Source organism: Ixodes scapularis, unplaced genomic scaffold (assembly GCF_016920785.2).
Source record: "Ixodes scapularis isolate PalLabHiFi unplaced genomic scaffold, ASM1692078v2 PGA_scaffold0__279_contigs__length_252992795, whole genome shotgun sequence".
Lineage (NCBI taxonomy): Eukaryota > Metazoa > Arthropoda > Arachnida > Ixodida > Ixodidae > Ixodes > Ixodes scapularis.
The window spans coordinates 217266625-217288322 of NW_024609835.1; the positions used below are offsets into that span (position 1 = coordinate 217266625).

Consider the following 21698-nt stretch of genomic DNA (forward strand, 5'->3'; position numbering starts at 1 on the left):
AAAAAAACAAGAAAAAAATACAAGAAACAAAGCAGTCAATTTGAGGAAGAAAGCAGTAGAAAAGTTAGAACAGCCACTCTCACAAAAGCAGCAAAGGACGATTGCTTTCTGCGTCCGAAAGAGAGGCGCTGACCCCGCTGCTTCCTCCTCACGAGGAGCAGACGACGGCCTTGCTCCTTTGTTATGAAGGTGGCTGTGAGCAAAGACCGAGCCAGCTCGCCTTGGGGTCTACTCCCTATCATTCTAATCAGTGGTCGGCTATGTGATGTCACCACACCCTCCCGAGAAGCGTCGAGCTCTCATTCGCGCCCTCCTGGCCGCTCGGACTTGGTGTGACCTAGTGGTCTATGGAAACAGAAGTATCCGCTTCCATAGGTCCCGCCTCAGATTTTTCCAGAGTTTCCAGACTGATATTGGATCAATGTTACTTAGGTGCCAACAAAGGTTTCAGGTGCTCAAGGTGGTGATAGGACAGAATATGTGAGAGGGGAATCGGCAGAAGCACTTCTCCAGGCAAAATGCACTTGAAAAAAACCCTAGGAGAAGAGTGCTAGTGGAGTCGTCGAGACCAACGGGAAAGACGGAGTGTCTTTTGATTCGAAGACTACAATTCGACACAAGATGAGTTGTCAGCTTACCATAGGGTATACCATCGACAACAGCGGTCGAAGCCTGATGCTGCTCAGGCACCGAACTGCGCCCTGGCTCACAATATTCCTCCGTCCGGTTTCTTATCCAGTCGAGCCCATCCACCCGAAACGCCCTTTGTTGGCAACTGTACGCAATAGCTAATTTCACCTTCTAACTGATTAGAAACTTTATACATGGCAAATGTAAAGATGCTTAGCTTTTAAGAAATACTCATGCGAATGTCGTTGTGGAACCATCTACGCTCACAGTTTAAGTAACGCTTCTCTTCTTGTTGAGCTTAAAAAAAAAAAGAAAACGAGAACACTTTCTGTTTTGGTATTTCCTCTTGCAAAGGTGTATCGGCTGATTCAGCTCTCTCATTGACTGCGTTTCTTATTTAACCGCCATTGACCTTGACGTTGCACAGACATCCTGCCGTAATATGACCGCCTTGCTCATATTAACGTGCTTACTTTCGTCTTTTGGGAGGCATTGCTCGAGAGTTTGTTGCTACACCCGCAGTCCTGTAATCTTTTTACGCCCGGGACACGCTTTCATCGCGCTATGAAAGAAATATCTCAAGGGCCCCACATAGCTATAAAGAAGGAACTCTCCTCATTCTGGAAAAAACTAAGAGATGTGGACCTCGTATAAGAAGGATAGATACACCTACGGCTTTCGTACACTTTGCATTACACTTTTCTAAGAGTGTTTAAAAAGAACCACACTTATTTCTAGGAAAAGAGAATTCGGAGCTTTTGCTCTTTAAATTAACCACGTGCGTCAGGGGCAACACAAACGAAGAAAAAAGGCACAGAGCTGATATTTTGTGACATTTATAGTTTAATCTAAAATAAAGATTATAAGACGTCGCCACCGCTAAAAACCTTTTTCAGTGCCTGGTTAGTTCACCCGAAACGAAAAGGAGCCGTCGAGGCGTGCCTCTTGAAAGGTTTCTGAGAGCGCGTTGATGTTCAATACATCAAGCGATACCGCTCGCTATATGGAGACATGGGAGCCCTGCCGAAAGTTGCTGTCGGGGACGAGATCTTCATAAATTGTACATTAAAACGTTTGCGGCTTAAAACTAAAATAAAACAAAAATGCTTTAAGGGAATTGATGAAATGAGAAAGCGCGGGAACGCCGGAGAGCCGAGCTCTGACTGAAATGATTAGAGGGTAGACATAAATCTAGCTGACATTGTCTATACTAACCGTTTGAACAACGCCAAAAGTGCACGCCGGCGTTCGGCGTTCGAACGCGTTCAAAAGGAAAGTAGAAACAAAGACAACAAGCTTTGCACTTACCCACTACTTATTCCAGTTAGAGCTGGGCTCCCTGGTGTCCCCACGTACTCCCGTGACCTCTTTTTTCTCAGTTCCTACGCATATATTATGCCGTTGAACCTCAAGAAGTTGTCCAACGTTTTTCAAGTTTCTCGACTTCCTTTTGCAAGTTACTTCATGTGTAATTAAACCTTTCGGCACTCACAGACACGAGAGGAGAAAGAGGACACACAATATTTCTCTCCTGTCTTTGTACGCTGTACGTTTTAATCATCATGCTGTACGAACACGCCCAAGTTTTTTCATTGTCAAGATTTTTTTTGCGGTCCCTAAAAAGAACTTGTGATATCCTAGATCACCTTTTGAGTGGACCCGTATTTCCGTCCCGCCGGAAATGCTTTGAGTTTCACCGAAAGTTGGAAGTCCGAGGAAGATATATGAAGCGAAGACGGTGGGCGCGCCAGGATTTTGTTATATTTGTCAGTATTGGCCTATCCGAAATATGTGCTCAACAATTTCTCCAGATCAAGCAAATCTGGCACCAACGTTCAGCAAGTTTTATTAAACAAAAATACTTATGTAAGCTATAAACTACTCTCATGGCGGTCAATTTCTAATTACTCACGCTCGACCACGCGAGTAGAGTAGCCAAATATCGGAGTCTGAAAAACAGTACCTAAAGGCCAGGGCCAGTTATTAATGCCGTCATTGTTGGGGAATCCAAGACCCACCCTGTTCATCAAACACGTCGAAGATGCGCGAAACTATAACGCAAAGTGGCAGGCGCGTCCGTTAAGTAACGCTGCTTCGGCAAGCGCCCTGCTCTTTGTGAGATGCTGCACGATGGGATGGCCGCGATGCTGGTGCCATCTAGGAGGCGCTTTGTGGATCCACTAGTGATGACGTTTGGGTGAGAAAGACGCAGGCCTTTCCCTCTAGGCTGTATACACTTCATTCGTTGCTCAGGAGGCACCGAGAAAAGGTTTTTTGCTTCGAGGGAAGGGGTAGTATAAAATTGTCTTTCTCAAGTTGTCAGACTTGTACAAGTAATGCCGGCTGTGGTGCAGAACACGATCACGGCGAAAGTACACAGAAACCGTAAGAATCTGAGCACCTAAGTATACAGGTCAAAGCTAAGACACTTAAGAAAGTGAGCCAATAAACACTGTTTCACACGTTTCATAGAAAAAAAAAAAGAAACATCAATAATTTTTTAACGATTTATGGGCAATTTGCCAAATAGCAGCGCCCTGAGCGGTTCAGATGCACTGTGAGAGCAGAAGACTGTCAACGGAAAGTTTCGGATACGGTTTGCCGGGTTCTGCATCGGTCGTCTGCCATCCTCTACGCACCGCCGCTGCTCACGTCTTCGTCGATTGCTCCACACTTACGCGCGATGCAGTAAGTACCATTTTACTCTCGTCGCTCACTATCAGACACAGCTAATAACAAAAAAAAATTATGATTTTTCGAGAACGGGGAGCGAGCGAAAACACCGCAACGGCGAAGTTAAGCGAACGCAGTTTGAGTTGCGCAAACGCCGTGCGAGCTCCCTGGGTGCATTTGTTTGCAACCTCGAGAACAGTCACAGAGACAAGTACTCCAGCTTTATAACACCCTTGCTTTGCCGATCGCTATTTTCAAACAAGTTAAAGCGGTAAATGACGAACCTCAATGTACGAGAATGCGTTCAAGCGCAAAAATGCACCTCCTGCTGCGTCGTTGCGAGGAAATGGAGATATGCGAAATGCGCTGCGCCATCTACTAGGCGCAATGAGACGTAAATCCATCTTTAGGTCGAGAAAAGCAGCCAAACGGGTTGGTGGTTTTTTTGTTTTTTTTTTACTGGCTAAATGCCCTAAATTGTTTGGTACCTCCCTGCTAGCAATGTAACGTCCCCGACAGCGATAGAAACAATGTATGTGTCAGAAAGGTATCATTTATAAATACTAATTGAGTGATAAGGACAAGATTAAGCGGCCCTTAAGCACTTAGCACGAGGACACCTTCGTCAATTTTCATTCTTTTATTTTGACCCATGATATCGTATCGCTAAAACTACGCATGTTTTGAGAACGAATTTTCGGGGAAACCAAAGTAAGCGGTGAAACGTTGTGATCGTCGATTTCCGGTACCACGATAATGAAAAAAAGCGTCGATATCATGTTCGCACAAACAGACTCGCGATGTGTAAACTTAGCAGTGTGATCTAAGCTATGCAGTCTATCGCCAACGTATTGCACTGCAGGAAAGATTACAGCTGCTTTCAACGTATACGGAAGTTATGCACCTAGGAGACTCCAGTCTTGTAGGATGTAACTGTGATTGCGCCAATTTGTTGACTTTTTTCTATACTGCAACGCATCCGCTTTGGTCCTTAAATCGCGGCAATGTTCGTATTGTGAAGTACTGCAGTGCTTGCAAGGTTTTTGTTACCCTTCGGTGGCTATAAATGTTGGTAACCTGCGAAGGTACTGCTACAACCTACAGCATTCCTCCCTCACAGCAGGGTGGAAGACCGTTGGGAGCATGAGCTTCCTAATGATGTTACCGTTTCGCGTCTCTACAGCTTCTCAGAAAACTGAAACGCAACCATGACGACCTAAGTGTAAACAAACTTTCAAAGGCGTCTTCAGTGCTGGCGCAGCTGCGATCGCGATGTTTTTGAAAGCGTCCTCTCAGCGCGAGTTCTCATGCAAATAACGAATTCTGCGAAGCCACGCTTTCAAACTCGTGCCTTCGCGTTCAATAAGCACAATCTGTGACATGGGATATGCGTTAAAAAGATAGTGGTGTGCCTGCGAAGTAGATGTGGCGACTCAATCTTAAGTAAGGTGATCCCGATTTGGAATGAGCCTGCATACAAGTGATCTGTTTCTAGATCATGCGTTGTGTTTAAAGTACACTTTTTCAAAAAGCAGAACCTCTTTGGTCCATCTTCAGTAATTACCTTGTGTCGCGGACATTTGTCGAAACCGATGAGTGCAGCGTGCACGCTTCGACGCGAACACGTACGACTATCTCTGCTGGCGGGTCGACTTGGCTGTCAAAGCGCACAAGTTTGCTAACTGTCATCAAAAATGACAGGTAAAGCTTCTAGATTGCTACGCCACATGCTGTGGTCCAACGTGGGAAAATGCCACCGTTGAGTCATTCCTCCGGCGTGCTACACGGTTGATCAACGCGTGGGGCGGCTCTCCGAGTTCGACTTAACAAAGATGGCCGACCCGATGTACGCGCTTAGAGGTGCCATACGTCCGAGCAATTTGGCCTATCTCGTATTAGCCACCAGAATGCTCAAAACAAAGTCGCGGTGCTGGTGTGCCCATAAAGTCCTTAGGCAAACACCCTTTAGCCGTAACTCTTCGTGTTTCATGAAGTTAGCGATTATCGGATAGTTTATCGGTAGCTGTTTCCCGTCCTGCGACGTCATACTGGTTAGGGTACTTTTGCCGAGCTGTCAGTAAATAGAGAATAAAACAATGTTTAACACAGCTTAACCTGGTGTTCATACTATTTGAATAATATATTTTTCAGGTGAAATATCTTCAGTGCCTATAATGTACGCAAAACTACAATTTTCCAGAAATACTCGCTTGCAACATAACGCAACAAATGAAGTCAAAGCGTAAAGCTCTGGAGGACAATGCGTTTCGTTAGTGACACTTAGAAACAAGTACGAGTGCGACCCTAACGAGTGTGAGGTCACAGGACGGAAAATAGATGCCTATATGTATTCCGATAATCGCAAAGTCTATGAAACACGGATTGATAGGGCTAAAAGACGTACACAAAAGGAACCTGCGCATTCAACTACATGGGCGCACCAATACCGCGACTGTAGTTTGATCATAACCATGGTCTTCTCACAGCGCCGTACCAAGAAGTGCATGCTTTTAGCGCTTCAACGCATTCTCGTACAGGGAGGTTCGTCATGTACCGCGTTAGCCTGATTGAAAAAAAAAGGATCAGCGAAGCAAAGGTGTTATAAAACTGGAGTACTAGTCGCATTGACTGTTCTCGAGGTTGCAAACAGTAACACACAGTGAACTGAACAGATGTTTTGCGTACGTCGATCTGCGTACACTATGTCGCTGCGGTGTTGTCGCTCGCTCCACGTGCCTGCAAAAATGTAATGTAGTTTCGTTATTTGCCAGGTCTGATATGAAGCGACAAGAAAAAATGGGTACTTGATGCATCATGAGTAAGTGTGAAGCAATCCACGACAACGTCAGCAATGGCGGTGCGGATAAGATAGCAAACGTCAAATGCACAACCCAGCGAAACCAAAACCGAAACTACCCATTGACAGTCTCCCGCTGCCTTCGTGCACAAAAACCGCTAGGAGCGCTGCTATTTTTGTATTGCCCATTGTCCGACGCCACCACCCAGAGAAACGAGACCTGTACCCCTAGCGATGGTGCTTGAATTCCACAGTGTTTATTGTTTTGCGGCCTAGATTCTGGAGAATCTTGGACTTCGAAAGGTGCGTTTTGGTTCTTCAACACTATTTATTTATTGTACATAACCTCAAGCGCCGAAGCATTGTATACTTCGTCTCACCCTACAATGGACTAAAGGCAGAAGCTACGAACCGCCAGATCCAATCACGACCCACTTAGACATTGTGTGGTATTTTGCTTCGAAGCACGTATCGGTGCCCGCGCCTCGGATCACCGATGGGAATGGGCCGACAGTGGTTCGGATCGAGCAATGAGTGACTCAGCAATTTTAGACTGCAAAGAAAGCCACGGCTTAATGGTTCTTTGCAGTGTCGATGCTATAAAAATGACGCAGCGTTTTTGGATTGGGAGCATCATTCGTCCAAACCTAACCAACGCTAAGCGTGTCATAGTTTAGCGCAGAACGTGATTGGACCTGGCGGCCTGTGGCTTTGGCCTTTAGTCCATCGTAGAATGAGACGAACTATAGAGGGGAGGGGTAAAGCAAACAAAAATAAAACAAAATGACAAAACAAAAAAGAGGCGGCCATAGATTCAAATATTAAATGTGCACTCCGATTGGCAAAAGCTATAAGCAATATCTGTTACAAAGAAAATAGACGAAATGAAATGACTCATTTCGGCTAATCAAACAGAGATGTAAACAAAGATTGGCGAAACGAAAATAAAGGAAAAAAGAGTATAAAAAAGCAAAAAAGATCAGCGATGTCCCCATAAGTACTGCCAGGCCCAATCAGGTGAGCTTGTGCTGCCCAAAGAGAGGGCGCAACAGTTCGGTGACCACTTCAGTGCAGGTTTCTATTGGCCACTAGAGTATCAAATTTAAGTTCCTTTCGATGAAAAATCCTCCCTGGTGAGGAAGAGGTAACAAGCTAAGAGACGCATTGAAGTGCTTTGGTGGAGAAGCCTTACAGACCAAAGCTTTGTGAGGTATTCATGTGTTTCACTTTACGTTCGAGAAATGCAGATCTTACATGACAGCCATAAAAGCAGGAAGCATCTTGGAGCTATGAACGATATAAGGTCTGTAGCACTCCTGTCTAGAGCAACGTTCCTGGAGGAGAATTCTAGTATTTTAGGTCGCGTTAAATCTTCTGAAATGCTGGTGTAGCGTGCGAAGAGAGAGCGCGCGAGGAAACACCCTGACAGGCGCTTGTACACGCCACAGTCACTGTACGTTGCCATGGTATCGCATTCGATAGCGTCCGCTATGACTCTTCAATTTTAGGTTTCATCGGTAATTTTTTCGCTCAAACAGATACAGTGGGAGTGGTTTCACGGCTACCAACCCGCGTCCCGCAAGCGGACGAGCCGCCGCGAATTACCACCGAAGCTAGGACGTGCCCAGGTCTGGGATGCGCTACCTGATATCGCCGGTCAGAGATGGTTGTATAAAACAATACTAATTTTTCCACAAAAAGCATATTCTACAATACCATGTTATAAAAACCTCACGGGGCTGTCATTTCGTACTAATCTTCAACAACAGTAAAAAAAAAAAAATTAGCTTTTTTTTTCAGCTTTATTTGCAAATACACGATTTTTGATGCTCATGCTGAAAACTGTAAAAAAATAATAAGACTGAGCTTGGCACTTTGAGCTTATGAGTTCCAGTCCTATGGGAACATTCAGCGATTTTAGATCGTGAACGAGGAGGCTCTAGAACGCTGAGTCACGTCAGCAGTTAATGGTTACTTCTCGCGTACGCTAGCGGAATTGCCTCTTTTGTGTTCGCGTTTTATGGACTCTACAGCGCTCCCTAACCTAGAGACACAGCCACTTCTGTGGCAGTTAAATATTGTATAATTACTGTCTTTCAATAACGCGAGAACCTTGTTAAAGCGGACAACGAGAGTCCTACAACGATCGTACGCAGCGCACGCAAGCATGCTTCGGGTTTAGAGCGCCACATCACCGTGCGCGTTGATGCGGTGCTGTACCCTGCTTTGGGTAAAGTTGACATACCAACGTTACCCAAAGTCGTACACCACAACCGCTGCGTCTTCTGGCAAACGAATTTCGGTTTTCGCAGTAACCTTATCAAAAGGGAAAACCACTTCATCACACGGCTACCACGCCGCAAACTCAGCGTATTCGCGACTGCAAACAAACAAACAACTGCACCATAACGTAAAAGCACTTCTGTGATTACATGTTGCAGTAGTGTAAGCTTGTTCTCAGGTTTCTCTGCACCCAATCTATGCGACAGCATCAACCAGACATTCCCCGTTTATCAACGTTCATCAGCATCGTGGTGGGAGAGTAGGCAGTCCACTCATTGCTTCCTCAAAAAACGTTAAGACCCTGGAAGTTCGCTTACGTCAACACATCGCCGCAGGCTCTAAACGTGGAGACTAAAAGGCGGTGCGGACGATAGGCGTAGACTAGGGGGGGGGGGGGGGGGGGGGGGGAAACGGAGCTAATGCCCGCCATGGTAAAATCCGGGGGGGGGGGGGGGGCAGAGTCCCCCCTCCCGCGGCCCCGGGCTATGATCCTTACCGAGACGCTGTTTACGTGCCATGTAACGAGCTTCTAGTAGGGGCATGTAAAGAAAATAACGCGCACATTGCCTTTATTGACAAAACACATGAAAAATGTAATCCGGCGTGTTTTCGTTAGCTTCAATCTTCAGTTCTGGCGAAAAAATAACGCGCAGCACCGCCCCCCCCCCCCTCCCCCCCCCCCCCCGAAAATGGAAAGTCTACGCCGCTGGGGCGGGCTATTGTGAGACCAATGCTTGCTTGCTGATGCCCCAGCATTGTGCGTTCAGCTGGTACATGGCACGTCACGACCTCTAGTCGACTGCCATATTTGCCGAGTAGTGGCGTCCACTCCAGGTCGTTGGAGTCACGAGGTAAGTTACGCTAGATGGGAGATCTGTGGGGCGCCATCTTGAGGTTTCACATCTAACGCAAGGAAAAAACATCAATCTTCACCTAACTCCATCGGACGTCCCGAAGAAGCATCGCCATAAATGTTCGATGATGTTGAAGGCTACATTAAATATCCGGACTCATTGTTGGGTTTCATCGAATTCAAGGTCATAGCATCGATGGCGCCTCGCCTTTCACTTCTTTCCGTAAATGGCATTGAGCGCCTTCCCAGGGTTCTGGAAATAAACTTGGTCGGTTGACTTTTTCATAAGAAATATTTCAACATGCGCGAGCTAGATCCCGCCATAGGAACGGCTGGTTGTGTAACCCATACATATTACGGTCTGCTTGCGTCGCGGTTGATTGTCCGCAGAGTAGGACGACGCGTGCGCCAATCTTTTCACGTTAATATTGCGAAAATTCTTTCGATAATATCCGTCTCCCTGCAACACTCTCTAGAAACTTCTGCGGGTCCTGAACTTTGCAAACAATGCAAGCTAGTAGCACTCATGAGCAGCAGCAGCGTCCTCAATGCGGTGGACGCAGTGGAGGTAAAAAAAAAATGTCTAAAAAGACTTCCTACTGTTTTGGGCCGCTCTAAACCCCCAGAGGGAACGCTCAGTGCCGAACAGCTACTGACGCAGTTGCGCCACTGGATAAATAGAGACCTCTTTCACCTTCATACGTCGTCGCTCGCTTGAAAACCACTTCCTTGAACCTTCGCAAATTGCCACTTCCGTGTTGAAAAACATCCTATTCACCAAAGCCGTGAGCGCGTGGAGAAAATTCCCCCTTGTTTTTTTAGAAAAACGAAACTGAAGATAAATTGAACCTTCAAGAATACCAAGTCCTAATCGCGTGCCCACGCGTTGCGCCACAACAAGCCAGCTTGGAGCATTCCACCTAGGGTTGTTGTCCCAGCCATTGCGTTTTGTCAGGCATTCCTATCAGATTGTGTTTTTGCAGCGCTTCTTCGTGGTACTCTTGTGCGCCGAGAAACCCAAGTGTCGTCTCTCGCGGCGAAAATTCCTCTGGTAGAATTCCTTTTTTCTGCTAGTGCTCCCTGGGAACCGTAAACAATTGCAACTCCCTGGCTCAATATACCTAGTGTTTTTTTTTGTGATATTTTTTTGGATGTGGAGTGGGGAATTTCGGTTCCCGTGCTCACCTTCAAAGAACTTATTTTTCTTCAATTCTGTCGCTTCTAGATTAAGCTGAACGAAAGTAAAGACCTATTTTGAAATCTTACAGTTTCCTAATATGTACGGTAAGTGCGGTCTTGCTTTTGTTCGCCCTGAATCAGGCAGGAAACCGTAGGGGGAGAAAGCAGACGACAAAAAGCGAAATTGTCAGCAAAAGAAATAATTATCATGTTAATTGGCCATGCGACACCATCATACCATAACGTTCCTAACTAGTCGATTGGATATTGGCTGATTGTTTCTATTTAGTTTAAAGGAACGTTTACCTACTACTCAGTCTTTTATTTATTCTAAGGATTGGTATTCAAGGACATTTCACAGAAATGATACTGAATTGAAATATTTTATGAATGATTAAGCTCGAAGAAATAATCTAATGGGCATCAAATAGAAACCTGGTAGGACAACAGTAAAATGTGATTGAACCAAAAGGTAATCAAGATAAAATATTATCATTAATGCAGTCTTTACGCAAGAGATAAATTGCAGAAATTCGGGACATCTTTATCAGTGTAATTATAAGCCCTAAAAAATTGCGGGAAACGGCAACAGAAATCTCACCTAGGTCACGGGGAATTCCTGCACTATGTTACCTTTTAAATCGGTAAGACAACTGGGCAGACTTGACGCGAATTTAACATTTCGTTTGCCACCGTAGTAGAGTGTCCAATATTAAACCCAATTTTTTTTAGAATTATCAGTGTAAGGTTGAATTAGTTTTCTTCGAGCAGGCTTGGCATGTAGACCATGAAGGCCGAATCTAATAATAGATACGCAAAATATTCGCCTGATTTGTTCACAGGATAACCTAATATTTTATATGAAAAAATAGAAGTAACATTTTTGTTCAGTTTTATGCTTTACACCACTTTCCATCAAAACAATCTCCCAGCTCCGCTAAGTAAAGAAAAAAACTTAACAGAAAAAGATCTAGGAGATACACGTTCGAAATCAACGAATAACATATATCAGTCATCGCAGATGATCGAGAAAAAAAAAAAACATATTATGCAGACTTTTTATTTTGATACCTGTTAAGTATGTGACGGCAAAAATGCCCAGATCTAATTGTTATGACTTATGCTGTTTGGAGAAAATTTCAGATTTATCAAAACTATAAAATGCGTTATCAACAAGAGAAACTCATTGTACAACTACTGTTTTCAATTTGCATACTATTTTTTTGGCGAATACGAGGATGTGTCATGCTGAATTCCTAAAAAAAAAAAATTTGTTTTTATAATTTGATAGCTTGCATGGAAATGTGCGATGCATTTATAAGAAAAATTTCTGCGAATAATGTAGTATAAAAGTGACTGGATAGTAGGTTACTGGAAAAAAGCGAGCTTGATGAAAGAAATTGAACACCAGCCATATTGAAACTGCGTGTAATTATGAATCTGAATTCGTCCACAAAGTGATTTGCACGCTTTGTTTTGTGTACCTTTTTAATTTTGTGTTGGCCCTTCTAACTATTTATGTAGTGCAGTGCATTATAAATGGCACACCTAATATGCCTGTCTTCTACGGATCTGAAAATAACAGAGAACATGCAGAAGAGCTGGTGAACCTTCAACATCTTGGACACCCGAGATTTAGGGACAAATGCGTGGATTACACTCACACAAGTGCTAGCGAGCGTAAAAAATATCCGTCTTTTTATCCCGACAAAGATATTTTTTAAACATTTGGAACAGACCCCTCTGGTCGCCACACATAAGTTCAAATATTTGACGTTATATTTTTTACGTATTTTAATGCCAAATGTATGTAAATGCTTTAAGGACTAATGTTTACGTCCTGCTAGACAAAAACATATTCCATTATATACACAGAAAGAGGTCATTTTATGTTCGTGTGGCACCTACAATTGCATTATACATATCGCAATAAATGAATGATGACGGCACTGTAAGATGAAAATATGTATGCATTACACGACCAGTCCACACGCGGCCGTGCTGCTGTACGAAGCCATCGCGCATTACTTCATTTTTCTGTATCACACATTCAGGAAATTCAGGACATCCAGAGAACAACAGGCTGAAGTTCAGTGTGTATGTCTGTGTTTCTGTTTCTCTCTGTCTGTGTTTTGTCCCTATCGTCTAGCTGACCGTTTACTTTTGAATTCAGGGAACACCTAAACATTTAACAGGTTTAGGTGCTCTCTGACTCAATGCCTAGTTTGTTCGCGGATGACTGCGTTATTTATCATAAGATTACTAATTATTCTGACTCTCTCCTTCTTCAAAACAACTTAAATGCCGTTCTTGATTGGTGCAAGCTGTGGTCCATGACACCTAACACTAAAAATGGAAAACAATGAAAGTATGAAAGTGTCTCGCCGTAACACTTCGCCTTTTATTTATCATCTTAATAACGTTCCTTTAGAATTTGTGACTTCATATAAATACCTTTGTGTGCATATTACTCCTAACCTCTCCTGGTATATTCATATCAACCATATCATTGCTAATCCCAATTCTATGTTAGGCTACCTAAAACGTAACTTTTCTCTGGCGCCAGTTTCTCTCAAACTAATATTATTAAATCTTTGGTTCGCTCACAATTAGAGTATGCAGCTTCAACCTGGGATCCTGGTCAGACGACGCTCACTTCTTATATCGAGTCAGTTCAGAACCGCGGCGCTCGTTTGATACTTAATAATTAGCACCGTGAGCAAGTGTATCATCCACGAAATCTCTTCTCTCCTTGACACTGCTTTCTTTGCGCCGTAAGTGTTCTCGTCTATGTCTCTTCTATAAAACGTACCATTCTAACCCCATTCTTAAAGAGAAGCTCTTCCTCGACCCACCGTACGTTTCTCCACGCATTGATCATCAGTACAAAGTCGGTGTTCCTCATTCTCGAACCTCAGCCTATCACGATTCTTTCATTCCTAGGACGACATCAGAGTAGAACCACCTTCCGGCGTTATTAATATTATTACTCTCGTTAGATGTGTTTAAAAGTGATGTTACTAATTATTTTTGCGAAAGTGACCCGTGACCTATCATGTCTTCTATTACTACTTGTTTTTTGTTTTTTTTCACTAACTCCCCTTTGTAACGCCCCCAGGGCCTTGAGCGTATGTAAATAAATAAATGAATAAATAAATAGATAAATAACTAATTATTGTGTGTCCTAAACAGACATCTGCTAAATCGTCCTTGGTATTGTTTCATATTCCTTGATATATTTAAAGCGTTTGACAAAGTTCCTCACGCCCGTCTCCATAAACTTAGTAGTCTTAAAGGGTAACTGCAAAGAAAAAATAGTTTTTTTTTGTTTTTAAAGCTTAATTGGGACAAGCATGTCAAAAAACATTTTTTTCCGGGAGAAAAAGCATCTTTTATATCAATATTTATTACGTGAGACTGATTTTAGTATGCGGCTATTTCGCCCGTTTTAAATCGCGCGCCACGAAGTTGGGATTCCGTGACATTGAATCCCAATCGGCAGCTATACTTCTCATTAGCTAAAAGTTTGATTGACAGCTTAGATCTCGGTTGTTAAACCCTTGTTATATGGTGCAATTTCCTTTTGAGTGGCATATTTTTACGTTTAAAGAGTAACCCATGTGATGAGAGTTCTTATTCTTTATAAAAAGGTTTACAAGACGGGCACTTCCGTTTGGATTCATACCAACGAGGTAGAGGGGCTTTGAGTGATAAACCGGAAGTTCGGAAGTGGCACCCCCACGGTTGCCGCCATGTTTTACGCAAATGTGACCACTCGTCACGTGATCTCCCAAAAGCCGTGACGTCACAGGTAAGATGGCAGCGCCCAGAGCTGGCGGATGCGAGTTTGTTCGGTGCGCGGTAGCCGTGATGTGCAGCTGCTTTCCCACTACTTTGGGCTTCTTCGCGCTCGCTGACGCAAGTATAATGTGAAAATATGGAAGAATGAGACTTTATACCGTTTTTGCGCAAGATCGCTCTGGATCATCTGGATATTAACGCCTGTGAGACAGCATCAGCTCTGCATCGCCGCACCGGTGCTCGGATTCCGGGATGAGCTCGAGGATACGCAGAAATTTGAGTGCTTTTAACATTAAATTTTCGCATTCCCTTAGCTTTGTTTGAGCGTTGAAATATCTGAGAATCGACGGGAATGTATGCGTCGGATCTAGGGCCTAGGGGAATTCGTCTCAGCCCTGGGTAACTGCATTATCACAGCAACGTTTAGCGAGGAAGGTCCTCCGATCTTTACGCTTTGCACTTATCAAAAATTTTACAATATAACTTCAGGCATAAAATATTCGCTTTTTTCTAGCTTCGTTTGAACGTTTGAATGTATGAGAATCAAAGCGAAAGGTATACTCGCGTTAGGGCCTAGGGGAAGTCGTTTCAGCCCTGCGTCATCGAAAAACCATAGCAACTTTTAGCGAGGAAGCTCCTGCGATTTTAACCTTTTGTGCTAATCGACGATTCTACATTCGATCGCTTTTCTTCCTTTTTTTTTGTGAGTGCGGAGTGCACACTTATTTTCAGCTACAAGGATGACGTTTTATTGAGTGTGGGGAATAATAAATTGTTGCAGGCACCTGCTTCAAAGCTATTCTGCTTGCTATAGAAACAACTGTTTTCGCGCATGCATAGATTAACTGCACATTTTTATCCTTCGTAGGATTTATTGCAGCAATGCTCTTTTCCATCAGGAGTGCATTGCATGAGTCAATCAATTATTTAACTGTTCTAATTACCTGGATAAGATGATTCATATTTGTGTTCATCCCTTGCCTGGAGAGCAGTCTTGTTGAAAAATGTTGAATACCATTCTGCTTGGTCTCTTCAATAGACGCTTTTCAAAAGTGTGGGCTGCCCGTAACTTGGAAAACGTCAACCGCCACAGCCCCCTCGAGCCTATAAGAGAGACGGAGCGAAGGTGTGTGACAAATCTGTGCAGACGAGCACTCTGATTATATGTTGTCATGTGCCTCTCCAATCTGTATATTGTCACGAATTAAGGCGACGAGAAGACGAAGAGTGAACTGAAAGATAAAGGTTTAATTGGCGAACTTGGGCCAAACAAAAATAAGTAACGGAAGAGCGTCGAGGCAGCAGAAAAGCGGGCGGCGATTCGGCGGCACTACAGAGCGATATCGAGACTGAGACTGACTCGACGAGGTCGCGGGTAGCTGCTTATCTACCGTGCGTTACTATCTCGAAAGTTCGGCAAAGAAGGATCGAGCGTCGCGCGCTCGTGGCGAGGGTGAACTGGCAGTTTCGAGAATAACAAAGCAAAAGGAAAGCTACGTCTGGTGCGAGAATGAACAGGAATCTTCTAGAAAACTGTAACCAAGCGTTGCTTTCTCGGCTCTGCGGGCGGCAATATTGACTCACCGAGACTGTGTAGCCTTTGCCGTCTGCCAAATTCTGATGAAACAAATTACAGTAGCTACTACTCTAATTACCCCTGGCTTTCATACCTTGAACATTTGTTCAACAAGATTGTTATGTTTGCCATCCCTGTGAATTCGGCTCAGCGCTAATTGGACTCGAATGCCCCATTAGCGTTCGACGTGAACAGGGGCCTATTCTTGTGCTTTACGCCGAAAAAATTTGTGACAGTTGTGTTGCTTCATGGGGTCCTGCGAAGGGTATATTGTGCCATACGTATAGGAAGTGTCCTGCTATATAACAATGCATCAACACATACTATTTAACTATATGCCCAGAGGTGTGCTTGTTTTTGCAATTAACAAGTTACAGCAGTGTGCTTTAATGTTATTATCATGTGTGTAGTTCTAAGCATCCTCTCTGCAATGCCTACGAAGGCCCCTGGAGGGAATAAATTAATAAATTACATTTTCACGTTACTGGTGTTGGTTTTCGGATGCAATACATGTTCAGAAAAGGTTGAAAGAGTGCAGCCCCACGCAACAAGTCTGCCAGTCTGGTGGGTCCCATCAACTAATATTGAAGGCTCAGAGATGCGCGTGTCCTCGTAAGGTCCAGAGCGTGCAGTGAACAGAATTCTCGGTGCATAGACTTTCAAGGCGTGAAGGCAAGCGGAAATATGTTTATCTGGTTAGTGTATGAAATATGTTTACTTCCACTTGATTACATAATTACTGATTCTTGGTAAATGCTTCCATAACGAGTTTTTTCTGCGACAGTCTCGTGTCAGGCGTTCAGTCGTAGTACCTGCGGACCTGGTTGTCGGATGACGCTCCTGGCACGTCGGTGTTCAGTTTGGTCCAGTGGCAACTTTGACCGACTGATGCTGTCTTGTAAACATACGTCATGTGCGGCCACTGACATCTGATGCACTGAAGCTGCACGGCTGGCTTCTAATCCGAAAATTTTCCTGGTAGTTTCCAGCATCAATGCAACAAACTCGGGCATGTATTGCGTACGTGGCTGTGCCTTTTGCTGTACCGCTGACTTGATAGCTGGCAACAATGTTTGTTTGCTATCCAAGTCTGGTTATGCTTGCAGTCCACTTTTGAGAGTAACCAACCATTCTATTCCTTCAAGTCACTCAGCGGCATTCTCCCTGAAATTAGGAAATTGTGTGCTTCGTGGAGTGGACACAGATAGTTGGTGTCAGAAATTTTTAGGTATTGTCCTTGGACGACAACCGACACCAAATCCACTGTCACTGCGTTGCCGCTCACCTGTTTTGTCGTGCTTACCTCTCGTTGCGGTGATGGACATCAGGAGCTTCGGGGTAATGTCGGCATCAGGGACAAAGGTCGCCGAAGGTACTCGATAATCTCGCGTAATCGCCCCTCGAGGCGTGATCGAGAGTCGTTCGGCACGAACCCTTGCAGGCCAATTCTTTAGTACTAGCAGCTCTGGTAGGCATGGTCGGCCTCATGCAGTGGTAGCAAAGTGGTGATGCATTCGTAGGTGATGAATTCGAATCACCTAAGTTTTCCTCGCTGTACTTTGTTCAGCACAGGCCTACACACGATGTCGGGAATGCTTCGGCGATGGGGTGTCTCATTGAATTGGCATTGAATACTAAGGGGCAGCCGGTAGCGGCCGTCATGTCATTGCGGCGTCAGCTGCCTTTGGTTTGTCAGATGCCGCTTCGCTCGCAGACGTCTCGGTTGAAATACATGTCAAACTTGTTCCGAAACAATCTTGACAATCAAAATAAAAGCCGGGCAACTGATGGCAGGAAGTAGCTTCCTGATCTCCACCCAGACAACGCCGTGGATGATGTCGTGGATGCCTGGGAGGCTGGCGTCGAAGTAGCAGCTGGACAACTCGAGTGTCGAGATGCCGGGAAATTGTTCATAGTGACAGGCTCGGGCATGCAGTGCACATTCAATGTTGGATGCCTCGGTGATATGAACTCTTCGACTGTTGTTGGGGGGTTGGGGACAACGCTGTGGAAGGTGTTGTCCCCCATATGAGGGACATGGGATTTTTAGGTTCTTGTCTTCTGCAGCATCAACGTCGGCGTGGGCGTGGACGCTCGATCAAGCACAAAACATCCTCCACGAGTGCGGTGACGCTCTCGTTGGGGCAGTGTCCTGGACAGAATCAAGAATCCGGCTCTCTCTCTCGTTGATGTTGGCTGACGAATGCGCGCTTCAGCTCGATCTTGCAAACTTCCCATGGCGTTAAGGAGGATCCATGGTTCTCAGACAACCGCCTGGAAGGTTCTTCCACGAGAAGTATACGTTGTGCAGGAGCTGGTTGTCTGTCCACCCAATGTGGCGGGCGACATTGTCATATTGTTCAATCCAGTCCTCGATGTCTTCATACACCCTGCGTGAAAAAGCGTCGGATTGTGACGTGCGACGGGCATGCAAACAATGGCGGGAGGGGACGCGGTTTGCTGCTACAGGTTTGTCATTGTTGGCTTAGTCAGCTTCACGTTTTCTGGCAGGAGACCGCATTCCGGTGGTTTTTCTTGGTAGCAGCAACTGGCTCGGGTTTCAAGTTTTTCGTGGTATATTTGAAGTTTCGTTCTTGTGGTACTCGCTCGTCTAGCGGTCTTCCTGCCGGGCTCGGGATACGATTTGGTTCACGGCTCACTGGGAATTTAAGACGCGGGATAGTGCACCACCAGTGTACGTTATCGGGCAACTCAGCTGAGGAGCCGCCAGGGTGCATGCAGAGTGAAGACTATGGGTAAAGCTCCCAGCACCTCCACCAGAACATACGATGACAGCCGAGCATGACCTGCAGTGTTCCAGAATAGTTAATATTGACGGAAGATAGGACTGGAACAAGGAGCCGTGACGATATAACAAAACTCACAAAAGAGAGTCTATCCTGACCACTGAAGAAGCTGCATTGCTTTAGTGGCATTCCGTCCGAATAAAATCTCTCCTTCGGGGTTTGGCGACTGCCGTGGACGAACTAAACTGAAATGGATGTGGGACCACTTTTCTGGTAATGAGTCACTGCAGACTGTTGGCGCAAAGCGGCGTGAGCTCGGTAGGTAACACGCTCGATGAAATGTCCGGACGGCTTGCAATTCCCGTAACGAGTGTGGATGAAACGTTTGTGTTGACGAGACGTGCGACAGACCAGCGGAATCAATACGAACTGCAACACCTGTGCTCCGTGAAAGTGCACGCCTCCGCGGGAACAATTTAGGAGGGAGCAGAGCATCATTTCGCACGGTGCGGGAACTACCAGTTTCAAGGCAGCCCTCCGGTGCGCCGCACAACCAAGGTGAGCCTTCGGTTATTTGAACGAAGTGGCACCACGATTGCACACTGCCAAGCACGACTCACGCAATTTCCGTAACTCAACTGTGTATCCAAATACATTGCACACGCTTCACTGCAGACCTCGAAGATTCCGATGGTCAACGAGAGAACAGAAACGTTGACCTAGCGGTATCCGAATCAATCTGAGGTCCGAGCAAGGTAGGTCAGATTGTCTCTTCCGTGGCAATATCCCCGTCGGTCACCAGGGAAATGCACACCGATCCTCCGTATTTTCACGTTATACCTACGTCAGACACCACGCTGAACTTTGAAGTCGCTTTCGATCGGCCTCATATGACGGCTTCCGAGCTGAAATCAGCTCGCCGACACGAACGACAACGAACAAAGCATCCGACAAGCTCCAGCCAATGCTCCGACCCAGCTGGGGCCAGCCGCTGCCTGGGCGCTGCCATCTTTCCTGTGACGTCACGTATTTGGTTTGGTCATGTGACGAGTGGTCACATTTGCGTACAATGGCAGCCGCCTTATGGGGGTCACTTTTGAGTACAGACCGAAACCCCGGTTTATCGCTCTAAGCCCCTCTACCTCGTTGATTCATACCATAACAAACAAAAGCTTCGCCATTCTTTCATGGCCGCTGAAGTCTCCGCTATCGCCTGTCTCGCCCACCTCTACTCATATTTTCGCCGAAGTGATCAGTGTTTCCTGCTTATCCAGATTACACCCAGGTGCTTGATTGAGACTTCTTGAAGTAAAGTAGTGTGTGTTTAGCACCTGTCGCAGGTGTTAGTGATAGGAAGCGATGCGGGCTCTTGGCTTTCATAGCACGGTTCTTTGCTTGCTTCGCGTGTTTTTTTTTTTGTTTTTTTTTTTTGCGCTTGCGCTTGCAAGCGTTGACTTTTCAGAGATGTCAGATCAGTGATCCCGACAGCGAGCCTTCCAGCACCCATGTCGCCCCGAAAGGAATGCTACTTGGCTCGAGGCAATCGAGCGTTCGCGTAGCGAGAAACGTGTCCAGTTAAGTTCTTGTCATATCGCTCCAGAGGCCATCGAAATTCGCACCGGGTGCCCCGTCCGCGACCAGATACAGCTGTTAAGTAAAAAACCTGGCACAGCCAGGTGATTACGTAATAGCTGCCCGCAGAAGCCCTCGGACGTTCGAATTCTGCATTAGCCGACAGAATTTTTTTCTCGGCTTTCAAACCATCTTAAGTAAATTGTTTGAATGAATATCTACTGCTATCGTAAATCTTGGCTTCTGATCGTGGTTTTGTAGATTATCGGATTCGTTTTGCTGGAGAGACGCAAACGACGGGCATAACAAAATCGTTTGCATATTCCGCGTACCTTGCAAAGGCACTTCCCCAGTCACCTTGCGAAAAGCGCGAAACACGGAGTCCGCACCGTCCCGCCTTCCCAGTCTTTTACCTGCTTTAGAGCAGTTTGTACCCGCTAGTAGGTATGTCTACTGAAACTTGAAACTAGGGGCAGTTCCAGTGAGCAAAGAGACAAAATTCGGAAAGCTTGCTCGCCCTCCCCGATTTCTCAACTTTCAAGTGATTGTACCGTAATAAATGCACAACGCCTCTTCCCAAAATAAAAAAAAGTACTATGTTCACTACGTAATAAATGGTCTCAGTTCATGCATCTTGGGTAGGTAGGAAATTTTTCCCAAATTATTCACACCGCAAGATGAGCGCAACACGTCGCTGTGCAAACGCAGTCCGACACGAAGCATAAAAACTGCAGATTTAGGACAACAATCGGGAGTTCATTGTTCAATTGAAACGCCGTAATTTGTTAAAAACGCCTGCAGCTTTTTACTCACGGTAGGTGTCGGAAATTTTCCACAGTTTGAAACAGAACGAAGGAAGTTTTACTTTTAAAAACGCTCGCTGCGTCCTCCCGGACCAGTTTGACTGGATCAGCTGACGACGACGGGACTGAACCCGTTTAACCTCAACCCCACAACAGCCAATTTGCGCTCCGTGCTGGGTGTCTACTTCCAAGTACTTCACCATACACACCACGAACGTTTCAGTCCTTTGTCGCATCGCAGTGTTGCACCAAACAGAACGAGATCACCGAAGTCATCGCAGCGCTGTCGTGAACGTTGGCTTGTAGTTGGACACTCGTGGAACCTGTGATTCCCTTGGCTTTCAAAGCACGCACGACGATTACGAATGATACTTTCCGTCTTCCGGAAACATCACAGAAGCACTTCTCCGGTCATGTCTTCACTATGTGCTCGCAAACCCCGCAGATTTTCGTGTACCGTCAAACCAAAAAAATACCGGCGCCATGTTTAGCGTGCGTTGTTGCGAGATCCTAACGGAAGTCGATACGCTGATTCGTTCAACTCACCAGCCAAGTCAACAAAAAAGAGCAAATCCAAGAGTGAGGGGCGGGGCGTAGTTCTCCTCCGCGGGGGTCGAAGGAGCGGGAGTTTCAAATGTGGAGATGTTATGGCTCCCTAAATTACGTTTTGTACCGTAAATATTGCTAACAAAATTTTTTTTTCGCGTAACTTTTGTTTTGTGACATGCTTGCCCCAATTAGGCTGTTAAAAAAAAAAAAAAACTTTTTTCTTTGCAGTTACCCT

At 45.3% G+C, this 21698-nt stretch overlaps 1 protein-coding gene across 1 annotated transcript in view; it reads right to left on the minus strand.

Annotated features, from left to right (window-relative positions):
• Nucleotides 1–5188: 5188 nt before the first annotated feature.
• The window catches only part of LOC120838719, a 165870-nt gene continuing 149360 nt past the window's right edge, over nt 5189–21698 (minus strand). Inside the window, exon 3 of the mRNA XM_042294065.1 lies at nt 5189–5374. Within this exon, the coding sequence (XP_042149999.1) occupies nt 5189–5374 (186 nt within the window). The remainder of the gene's footprint in view (nt 5375–21698) is intronic.